This window comes from Oncorhynchus mykiss, chromosome 19 (assembly GCF_057628025.1).
Source record: "Oncorhynchus mykiss isolate SJ-2025 chromosome 19, ASM5762802v1, whole genome shotgun sequence".
Classification (NCBI taxonomy): domain Eukaryota; kingdom Metazoa; phylum Chordata; class Actinopteri; order Salmoniformes; family Salmonidae; genus Oncorhynchus; species Oncorhynchus mykiss.
The window spans coordinates 68803607-68816085 of NC_143040.1; the positions used below are offsets into that span (position 1 = coordinate 68803607).

A 12479-nucleotide genomic window follows, 5' to 3' on the forward strand; every position below is an offset into this window, starting at 1 on the left:
TCATTACTGTAGGATTCCAATGAGTCCATCCTCCTATAGCTCCGCCCTCTGCTATATACCTGATGGTTCATTAGTGTAGGATTCCAATGAGTCCATCCTCCTATAGCTCCACCCTCTGCTATATACCTGATGGTTCATTACTGTAGGTTTCCAATGAGTCCATCCTCCTATAGCTCCGCCCTCTGCTATATACCTGATGGTTCATTAGTGTAGGATTCCAATGAGTCCATCCTCCTATAGCTCCGCCCTCTGCTATATGCCTGATGGTTCATTAGTGTAGGATTCCAATGAGTCCATCCTCCTATAGCTCCGCCCTCTGCTATATACCTGATGGTTCATTACTGTAGGATTCCAATGAGTCCATCCTCCTATAGCTCCGCCCTATGCTATATACCTGATGGTTCATTAGTGTAGGATTCCAATGAGTCCATCCTCCTATAGCTCCGCCCTCTGCTATATACCTGATGGTTCATTAGTGTAGGATTCCAATGAGTCCATCCTCCTATAGCTCCACCCTCTGCTATATACCTGATGGTTCATTACTGTAGGATTCCAATGAGTCCATCCTCCTATAGCTCCGCCCTATGCTATATACCTGATGGTTCATTAGTGTAGGATTCCAATGAGTCCATCCTCCTATAGCTCCGCCCTATGCTATATACCTGATGGTTCATTAGTGTAGGATTCCAATGAGTCCATCCTCCTATAGCTCCGCCCTCTGCTATATACCTGATGGTTCATTACTGTAGGCAATAGTAAGTCACTGTGCAGATGATGTGATTTATAAAACATCTCATCTTCCACACAACAGGGCATGAATAGATTCCTGTGATTTAGAAATCAGTGCTATTTTCCATGTATCTAGTAGGAGGGTTAAACTAGCCTTGTCCATCGAGGACAGGGCATATGAGCCTCAGCCTCATATTTCATAGACAGCTGACCTTGCAAGTTATATGACAGCGGTGCGACCCATCTCCAGCTGTGTGATGTCATTACGGTGGTCTTCATTCGACTTTTGACCTCTTATCTAATTATGGCCCTGGAGTGCCTGGGCTGCGTACAACATGGCTCTCTCTCTCCCCCCAGGGCTCTCTCTCTCTCCTCCCAGGGCTCTCTCTGTCTCCCCCCAGGGCTCTCTCTCTCTCCACTCAGGGCTGTCTCTCACCGCAGGTGATTCAGCCCGTTATCAACCTGAAGCCTGGTAGTCATAACAAGCAGAGTAAGGTGTTTGAAAAAGGTCTCAACCTTCTAAAAGACATGAACGTGGCCTGTGACACTATTCCCAATAATCACCCATGTCTGGTGCCTCTGTTTTAATGACTCTGTTAAAGAAGTCCTTTCTTTGCTATTCATTCCAAAAGCACTTTAAGGTCAACCTGTGCAGGCCATAATGCAAACCCGCAGAATATATAACCAACGGTCCACATGTCCGCTGCTTTTTACTGTTTCATAGTTCGGCTGTTAATGTGGAAATATTACCGGTCCGTTTGGATTGATGTTATCGGTCATCTCACTGGGCCTGTTACTCTACATTTACAGAATGTCATCTCTTATCCAGAGCCACACACAGTCAGTACATTCATCTTCAGATAGCTAGGTGGGACAACCACATTATCGCAGGCCTATTAAGTACTTAAGTACTTATTAAGCGCTAGTAAGAAAATACTAGTGTGTGGGTTAGTTCAAGAAAGGCAAGACACACTTCTTCTGTGTCGTCTCTCTGGTTCTCAGTTCATCTTTCCTTGATTCCTCACATCCTCTTTCCTCGCCTCCTTTTCTAAACACATTGGAGAAGAAGGTCCAAGGGCAGAAACCTTGATGGGAAACATCCCATCAATTGGTTGAAATGGAGCTGAGGAGATAATATGACAGGAATCACAGAAAGGTGATTGATATGGAGTCCAACACTGCCCTGAGAAGGTCAAGCATCGATCTGATCCCAAGGCGCTGGCCCATACATTAATAGCCCTTTGACCTTTGTTCCTCTCCCTGTTGAGAAACTCCTATAAACCCACCAATGGAATTGAATGGAGGTTTTGTGAGGTTGTTTTCGGCTTGTTAATGGTGTCAGCATATGTCCAGTATTCTGTGTGTGATGGTGCCGGGGAATTCAGTGTATGCCTGAGGGGTTGTGGTGTGTGTGCGTGCGTGTGTGCGCGTGCGTGCGTGTCTCTTTCAATTCCTTGGTATGCGTGCGAGTAACAATCATTTAAATCACATGAGAGGGGCTCCCGAGTGGCGCAGCGGTCTAAGTTACTGCATCTCAGTTCGAATCCAGGCTGTATCACAACCGGCCGCGATTGGGAGTCCCACAATCGTCTGGGTTTGGCCGGTGTAGTATGTCATTGTAAATAAGAATTTCTTCTTAAGTGACTTGCCTAGTTAAATAAAGGTAAAAAAAAAAAAAGTTGGGCTGTTGGAACCTCTCTGAGGAAGTGCAGTTATGTCATTGACCAATCAGGGAAAGGGGGTTCAAACCTGGTTGGATCTTCAACACAGCATATTAATTAGTTTAGTAGAAGCTTCTTGGTCATCCTTATACCTGTTGTGTTCTGAGTCAATCTAATAGATCACTGCATCATACCTTCTCTAAAAGCAGATATGATAATACACTCTTCGGGGTTTTTTCTGAAATCAAATAGGATCATTTTATTTTATGTCAGTAGAGCCTTGTTTTGCCCTAAGGAGGCAAAGTTACATCTCCTATCATAGCTCTATGAGTTCCTCTGTACTTCAGCACCAGTATCATCACTGCATCACCACTGAACACCTCATGAATGAACTGTATTTCACATTGACTCTATCCAGCCATGTATTTAGAGAGATGGGACATAGAGGTTTCTGCTTTATGATGCATTTACATAACACTACAACATGATATGGCATCCATGTTATCTCCCCATTAACATGACATGGTTTTAAAGGAATTAAATTACTCTATGTTTTAATATCCAATTAAATTAAACACTCTGTCCATTCATAAGGACATGTAAGACCCTTATTCTACAATAATAGACAGAGCCCAGTCTCAAAATCAAACAGCAGAGTTTATTCTCGAGAGTACTGAGTACTTACACATTTTACCACAGGTTATAAACTGAAAATGACGTCAGTGTTTTCTAAATGTTCCGTCTCTTCTTGACACTGGTAGAAAGGCTCTATAGTTCTCAAGCCTTCCCTCCTCGCCTAGAGCCAAGGTCAGCCAGTGTAGATAAGCATTCTAGTCAGTCTGGAGATATAGTTCATTAATTTGTACCAAGGAACAGACCGTCATTGTTCTAAACTCTTGACCATATTCACCACATTATATTCAGTACTGGGATCAAGAAAGAAAATTCATACATGTACAGCAAAATCTGACTACATTTAGGCTATTGTTTATATGTGTATTTGACACTATGTTGAGGTAATAATGGGAGTATAATGCTTGTATGGTTGTCAACCCCAACACATGTTCGGGTCATCATTACCAATCAACTGTATTCCAGTTAAAAAGGACATTAACAACCACCGCCGATTTCTGTATGCTAGCTATGCTAATCAGCTTACAATATAGAGACAGGAGTTGTCACTTCTTCTAAACCTGAAAAGGGACAACGTCCTAATGTTGTATCCAAATCGGACTTAAGTATCCACATTTTGTGTCTGGTACAATACATAAATCATGGCGGATTTGACAAATATCCACTTTGTCAGATCCGTTAAATAAAGGTTAAATAAACATAATTACAGAAAAATAAAATATTTGTTGAATGTGTGCCAATCTGGTCAATGGAGCGTCTGACCCCAGACCCCTTTTACTGGGTCTATTAGAACCATATTCAACATTCTAAACGTTGTCCCAACTCTCTAGGTACAGGGCTCTGACTCGATCTACAACCCACGTCCACTCTGTCATTGCTCGTCCATATATTTCTATGTATATATTTTTAATCCGTTCCTTTAGATTTGTGTGTATTAGGTAGTTGTTGTGGAATTGTTAGATTACATGTTAAATTTTGCTACACTGTCGGAACTAGAAGCACAAGCATTTCACTACACTCGCAATAACACCTGCTAACCATGTGTATGTGACCAGTAAAATTTGATTTGATGTCCCATATATATGATCTCATGTCTGGATCAATACCTGTTGAGAAACTGATCGCATTAACTCAGTGTCCCTCCATTTAATAATAATGATGATAATATATATATTATATTTCTCTTCTGTTCACACTGAACTGTTTTATCTCACCTCCTCTTCTCTTCCTCTCTTCCTTCCCCTCTCTTCTTCCTGTTTTATCTCACCTCTTCTTCTCTTCCTCTCTTCCTTCCCCTCTCTTCTTCCCTGTCTTTCTGACCCGGGGTGTGTAGAGTAAAGATGCTGGTATCAGGACTTTGGTTATGCTGGATGAGCAGGGAGGTAAGTCCCTATAGAGACACAATATTACACTTTAAAATTCTGTTCACTTTCCCAAATATCCCAGGTTTCCCAGAAATCCTGGTTGGAGGATTACGGAATTCCTGCTTAATATTCTCTCCTTATTCCGGGAATCTTCTAAATCGGGACTTTAGGAAAAACAGTTCGGAAAGTATTCAGAACCCCTAGACTTTTTCCACATTTTGTTATGTTACAGCCTTATTCTAAAATAGATTTAAAAAACAACGAATTCTCATCTATCACAGTGCAATCCGTTTTGTCACCAAAGCCCCATATACTACCCACCATTGCGACCTGTACACTTTCGTTGGCTGGCCCTCGCTTCATACTCGTCGCCAAACCCACTGGCTCCATGTCATCTACAAGACCCTGCTAGGTAAAGTCCCCCCTTATCTCAGCTCGCTGGTTACCATAGCATCACCCACCTGTAGCACGCGCTCCAGCAGGTACAGTGCCTTGCGAAAGTATTCGGCCCCCTTGAACTTTGCGACCTTTTGCCACGTTTCAGGCTTCAAACATAAAGATATAAAACTGTATTTTTATGTGAAGAATCAACAACAAGTGGGACACAATCATGAAGTGGAACGACATTTATTGGATATTTCAAACTTTTTTAACAAATCAAAAACTGAACAATTGGGCGTGCAAAATTATTCAGCCCCTTTACTTTCAGTGCAGCAAACTCTCTCCAGAAGTTCAGTGAGGATCTCTGAATGATCCAATGTTGACCTAAATGACTAATGATGATAAATACAATCCACCTGTGTGTAATCAAGTCTCCGTATAAATGCACCTGCACTGTGATAGTCTCAGAGGTCCGTTAAAAGCGCAGAGAGCATCATGAAGAACAAGGAACACACCAGGCAGGTCCGAGATACTGTTGTGAAGAAGTTTAAAGCCGGATTTGGATACAAAAAGATTTCCCAAGCTTTAAACATCCCAAGGAGCACTGTGCAAGCGATAATATTGAAATGGAAGGAGTATCAGACCACTGCAAATCTACCAAGACCTGGCCATCCCTCTAAACTTTCAGCTCATACAAGGAGAAGACTGATCAGAGATGCAGCCAAGAGGCCCATGATCACTCTGGATGAACTGCAGAGATCTACAGCTGAGGTGGGAGACTCTGTCCATAGGACAACAATCAGTTGTATATTGCACAAATCTGGCCTTTATGAAAGAGTGGCAAGAAGAAAGCCATTTCTTAAAGATATCCATAAAAAGTGTTGGTTAAAGTTTGCCACAAGCCACCTGGGAGACACACCAAACATGTGGAGGAAGGTGCTCTGGTCAGATGAAACCAAAATTGAACTTTTTGGCAACAATGCAAAACGTTATGTTTGGCGTAAAAGCAACACAGCTGAACACACCATCCCCACTGTCAAACATGGTGGTGGCAGCATCATGGTTTGGGCCTGCTTTTCTTCAGCAGGGACAGGGAAGATGGTTAAAATTGATGGGAAGATGGATGGAGCCAAATACAGGACCATTCTGGAAGAAAACCTGATGGAGTCTGCAAAAGACCTGAAACTGGGACGGAGATTTGTCTTCCAACAAGACAATGATCCAAAACATAAAGCAAAATCTACAATGGAATGGTTCAAAAATAAACATATCCAGGTGTTAGAATGGCCAAGTCAAAGTCCAGACCTGAATCCAATCGAGAATCTGTGGAAAGAACTGAAAACTGCTGTTCACAAATGCTCTCCATCCAACCTCACTGAGCTCGAGCTGTTTTGCAAGGAGGAATGGGAAAAAATGTCAGTCTCTTGATGTGCAAAACTGATAGAGACATACCCCAAGCGACTTACAGCTGTAATCGCAGCAAAAGGTGGCGCTACAAAGTATTAACTTAAGGGGGCTGAATAATTTTGCACGCCCAATTTTTCAGTTTTTGATTTGTTAAAAAAGTTTGAAATATCCAATAAATGTCATTCCACTTCATGATTGTGTCCCACTTGTTGTTGATTCTTCACAAAAAAATACAGTTTTATATCTTTATGTTTGAAGCCTGAAATGTGGCAAAAGGTTGCAAAGTTCAAGGGGGCCGAATACTTTCGCAATGCACTGTATATCTCTCTGCTCATGCCCAAAATCAATTATTTCTTTGGCCGCCTCTCCTTCCAGTTCTCTGCTGCCAATGACTGGAATGAACTACAAAAATCTCTGAAACTGGAAACACTTATCTCCCTCACTAGCTTTAAGCACCAACTGTCAGAGCAGCTCACAGATTACTGCATCTGTACATAGCCCACCTATAATTTAGCCCAAATAACTACCTCTTTCCCTACTGTATTTATTGTATTTATTTATTTATTTTGCTCCTTCGCACCCCATTATTTTTATTTCTACTTTGCACATTCTTCCATTGCAAATCTACCATTCCAGTGTTTTACTCGCTATATTGTATTTACTTTGCCACCATGGCCTTTTTTTGCCTTTACCTCCCTTATCTCACCTCATTTGCTCACATCGTATATAGACTTGTTTATACTGTATTATTGACTGTATGTTTGTTTTACACCATGTCTAACTCTGTGTCGTTGTATGTCGAACTGCTTTGCTTTATCTTGGCCAGGTCGCAATTGTAAATGATAACTTGTTCTCAACTTGCCTACCTGGTTAAATAAAGGTGAAATAAAATTAAAATAAATAAAAATGATACCTCCTCAGTTGAATGGACATCACATGGTTTCCTGGCAGTGAGAAAGACAGTCCCTGAGAAGCATCAGACCACTGGATGTCAGTGATGTATAAAATAATGTCAGTGAGCTGTAGAATAATGTCAGTGAGGTGTAGAATAATGTCAGTGAGGTGTAGAATAATGTCAGTGAGGTATAGAATAATATCAGTGAGGTGTAGAATAATGTCAGTGAGGTATAGAATAATGTCAGTGAGGTATAGAATAATGTCAGTGAGGTATAGAATAATGTCAGTGAGGTGTAGAATAATGTCAGTGAGGTATAGAATAATGTCAGTGAGGTGTAGAATAATGTCAGTGAGGTATAGAATAATGTCAGTGAGGTATAGAATAATGTCAGTGAGTTATATAATAATGTCAGTGAGGTATAGAATAATGTCAGTAAGGTATAGAATAATGTCAGTGAGCTACAGAATAATGTCAGTGAGGTATAGAATAATGTCAGTGAGGTATAGAATAATGTCAGTGAGGTATAGAATAATGTCAGTGAGGTGTAGAATAATGTCAGTGAGGTATAGAATAATGTCAGTGAGCTATAGAATAATGTCAGTGAGCTATAGAATAATGTCAGTGAGGTATAGAATAATGTCAGTGAGGTATAGAATAATGTCAGTGAGGTGTAGAATAATGTCAATGAGGTGTAGAATAATGTCATTGAGGTATAGAATAATGTCAGTGAGGTATAGAATAATGTCAGTGAGGTATATAATGTCAGTGAGGTATAGAATAATGTCAGTGAGGTGTAGAATAATGTCAGTGAGGTATAGAGTAATGTCAGTGAGGTATAGAATAATGTCAGTGAGGTATAGAATAATGTCAGTGAGGTATAGAATAATGTCAGTGAGGTATAGAATAATGTCAGTAAGGTATAGAATAATGTCAGTGAGCTATAGAATAATGTCATTGAGGTATAGAATGATGTCAATGAGGTGTAGAATAATGTCAGTGAAGTATAGAATAATGTCAGTAAGGTATAGAATAATGTCAGTAAGGTATAGAATAATGTCAGTGAGGTGTAGAATAATGTCATTGAGGTATATAATAATGTCAATGAGGTATAGAATAATGTCAGGGAAGTATAGAATAATGTCAGTGAGTTATAGAATAATGTCAGTGAGCTATAGAATAATGTCAGTGAGGTATAGAATAATGTCAGTGAGGTATAGAATAATGTCAGTGAAGTATAGAATAATGTCAGTAAGGTATAGAATAATGTCAGTGAGCTACAGAATAATATCAGTGAGGTATAGAATAATGTCAGTGAGGTGTAGAATAATGTCAGTGAGGTATAGAATAATGTCAGTAAGCTATAGAATAATGTCAGTGAGGTGTAGAATAATGTCAGTGAGTTGTAGAATAATGTCAGTGAGGTGTAGAATAATGTCAGTGAGGTATAGAATAATGTCAGTGAGCTATAGAATAATGTCAGTGAGGTATAGAATAATGTCAGTGAGGTATAGAATAATGTCAGTGAGGTGTAGAATAATGTCAGTGAGGTATAGAATAATGTCAGTGAGGTATAGAATAATGTCAGTGAGGTATAGAATAATGTCAGTGAGGTGTAGAATAATGTCAGTGAGGTATAGAATAATGTCAGTGAGGTATAGAATGATGTCAGTGAGGTATAGAATAATGTCAGTGAGGTATAGAATAATGTCAGTGAGGTATAGAATAATGTCAGTAAGGTATAGAATAATGTCAGTGAGCTATAGAATAATGTCAGTGAGGTATAGAATAATGTCAGTGAGGTATAGAATAATGTCAGTAAGGTATAGAATAATGTCAGTGAGCTATAGAATAATGTCATTGAGGTATATAATGTCAGTGAGGTATAGAATAATGTCAGTGAAGTATAGAATAATGTCAGTAAGGTATATAATAATGTCAATGAGGTATAGCATAATGTCAGGGAAGTATATAATAATGTCAGTGAGTTATAGAATAATGTCAGTGAGCTATAGAATAATGTCAGTGAGGTATAGAATAATGTCAGTGAGGTATAGAATAATGTCAGTGAAGTATAGAATAATGTCAGTAAGGTATAGAATAATGTCAGTGAGCTACAGAATAATATCAGTGAGGTATAGAATAATGTCAGTGAGGTGTAGAATAATGTCAGTGAGGTATAGACTAATGTCAGTGAGCTATAGAATAATGTCAGTGAGGTGTAGAATAATGTCAGTGAGGTGTAGAATAATGTCAGTGATGTGTAGCATAATGTCAGTGAGGTATAGAATAATGTCAGTGAGCTATAGAATAATGTCAGTGAGGTATAGAATAATGTCAGTGAGGTATAGAATAATGTCAGTGAGGTATAGAATAATGTCAGTGAGGTATAGAATAATGTCAGTGAGGTATAGAATAATGTCAGTGAGGTGTAGAATAATGTCAGTGAGGTATAGAATAATGTCAGTGAGGTATAGAATAATGTCAGTGAGGTGTAGAATGATGTCAGTGAGGTATAGAATAATGTCAGTGAGGTATAGAATAATGTCAGTGAGGTATAGAATAATGTCAGTGAGGTATATAATAATGTCAGTGAGGTATAGAATAATGTCAGTGAGGTATAGAATAATGTCAGTGAGGTATAGAATAATGTCAGTAAGGTATAGAATAATGTCAGTGAGCTATAGAATAATGTCATTGAGGTATAGAATAATGTCAATGAGGTATAGAATATTGTCAGTGAAGTATAGAATAATGTCAGTGAGGTGTAGAATAATGTCAGTGAGCTATAGAATAATGTCATTGAGGTATAGAATGATGTCAATGAGGTGTAGAATAATGTCAGTGAAGTATAGAATAATGTCAGTAAGGTATATAATAATGTCTAATGAGGTATAGAATAATGTCAGGGAAGTATAGAATAATGTCAGTGAGTTATAGAATAATGTCAGTGAGCTATAGAATAATGTCAGTGAGGTATAGAATAATGTCAGTGAGGTATAGAATAATGTCAGTGAAGTATAGAATAATGTAAGTAAGGTATAGAATAATGTCAGTGAGCTACAGAATAATATCAGTGAGGTATAGAATAATGTCAGTGAGGTGTAGAATAATGTCAGTGAGGTATAGAATAATGTCAGTGAGCTATAGAATAATGTCAGTGAGGTGTAGAATAATGTCAGTGAGGTGTAGAATAATGTCAGTGATGTGTAGAATAATGTCAGTGAGGTATAGAATAATGTCAGTGAGCTATAGAATAATGTCAGTGAGGTATAGAATAATGTCAGTGAGGTATAGAATAATGTCAGTGAGCTATAGAATAATGTCAGTGAGCTATAGAATAATGTCAGTGAGGTATAGAATAATGTCAGTGAGGTATAGAATAATGTCAGTGAGGTGTAGAATAATGTCAATGAGGTGTAGAATAATGTCATTGAGGTATAGAATAATGTCAGTGAGGTATAGAATAATGTCAGTGAGGTATATAATGTCAGTGAGGTATAGAATAATGTCCGTGAGGTGTAGAATAATGTCAGTGAGGTATAGAATAATGTCAGTGAGGTATAGAATAATGTCAGTGAGGTATAGAATAATGTCAGTGAGGTATAGAATAATGTCAGTGAGGTATAGAATAATGTCAGTAAGGTATAGAATAATGTCAGTGAGCTATAGAATAATGTCATTGAGGTATAGAATGATGTCAATGAGGTGTAGAATAATGTCAGTGAAGTATAGAATAATGTCAGTAAGGTATAGAATAATGTCAGTAAGGTATAGAATAATGTCAGTGAGGTGTAGAATAATGTCATTGAGGTATATAATAATGTCAATGAGGTATAGAATAATGTCAGGGAAGTATAGAATAATGTCAGTGAGTTATAGAATAATGTCAGTGAGCTATAGAATAATGTCAGTGAGGTATAGAATAATGTCAGTGAGGTATAGAATAATGTCAGTGAAGTATAGAATAATGTCAGTAAGGTATAGAATAATGTCAGTGAGCTACAGAATAATATCAGTGAGGTATAGAATAATGTCAGTGAGGTGTAGAATAATGTCAGTGAGGTATAGGATAATGTCAGTAAGCTATAGAATAATGTCAGTGAGGTGTAGAATAATGTCAGTGAGGTGTAGAATAATGTCAGTGAGGTGTAGAATAATGTCAGTGAGGTATAGAATAATGTCAGTGAGGTGTAGAATAATGTCAGTGAGGTATAGAATAATGTCAGTGAGGTATAGAATGATGTCAGTGAGGTATAGAATAATGTCAGTGAGGTATAGAATAATGTCAGTGAGGTATAGAATAATGTCAGTGAGGTATATAATAATGTCAGTGAGGTATAGAATAATGTCAGTGAGGTATAGAATAATGTCAGTGAGGTATAGAATAATGTCAGTAAGGTATAGAATAATGTCAGTGAGCTATAGAATAATGTCATTGAGGTATATAATGTCAGTGAGGTATAGAATAATGTCAGTGAGGTGTAGAATAATGTCAGTGAGGTATAGAATAATGTCAGTGAGGTGTAGAATAATGTCAGTGAGGTATAGAATAATGTCAGTGAGGTATAGAATAATGTCAGTGAGGTATAGAATAATGTCAGTGAGGTATAGAATAATGTCAGTGAGCTATAGAATAATGTCATTGAGGTATAGAATGATGTCAATGAGGTGTAGAATAATGTCAGTGAAGTATAGAATAATGTCAGTAAGGTATATAATAATGTCAATGAGGTATAGAATAATGTCAGGGAAGTATATAATAATGTCAGTGAGTTATAGAATAATGTCAGTGAGCTATAGAATAATGTCAGTGAGGTATAGAATAATGTCAGTGAGGTATAGAATAATGTCAGTGAAGTATAGAATAATGTCAGTAAGGTATAGAATAATGTCAGTGAGCTACAGAATAATATCAGTGAGGTATAGAATAATGTCAGTGAGGTGTAGAATAATGTCAGTGAGGTATAGACTAATGTCAGTGAGCTATAGAATAATGTCAGTGAGGTGTAGAATAATGTCAGTGAGGTGTAGAATAATGTCAGTGATGTGTAGAATAATGTCAGTGAGGTATAGAATAATGTCAGTGAGCTATAGAATAATGTCAGTGAGGTATAGAATAATGTCAGTGAGGTATAGAATAATGTCAGTGAGGTGTAGAATAATGTCAGTGAGGTATAGAATAATGTCAGTGAGGTATAGAATAATGTCAGTGAGGTATAGAATAATGTCAGTGATGTGTAGAATAATGTCAGTGAGGTATAGAATAATGTCAGTGAGGTATAGAATAATGTCAGTGAGGTGTAGAATGATGTCAGTGAGGTATAGAATAATGTCAGTGAGGTATAGAATAATGTCAGTGAGGTATAGAATATTGTCAGTGAGGTATATAATAATGTCAGTGAGGTA

The 12479-nt window shown here is 38.0% G+C and overlaps 1 protein-coding gene across 2 annotated transcripts in view; it reads left to right on the forward strand.

The window, feature by feature from the left end:
* The window catches only part of snap25b (synaptosome associated protein 25b), a 107153-nt gene that overhangs the window by 64816 nt on the left and 29858 nt on the right, over positions 1–12479 (forward strand). For both annotated transcript variants that reach the window (XM_036955261.2, XM_090211611.1), the window contains one exon: positions 4357–4405. In XM_036955261.2, coding sequence (XP_036811156.1) covers positions 4357–4405 — 49 coding nt within the window. The remainder of the gene's footprint in view (positions 1–4356; positions 4406–12479) is intronic.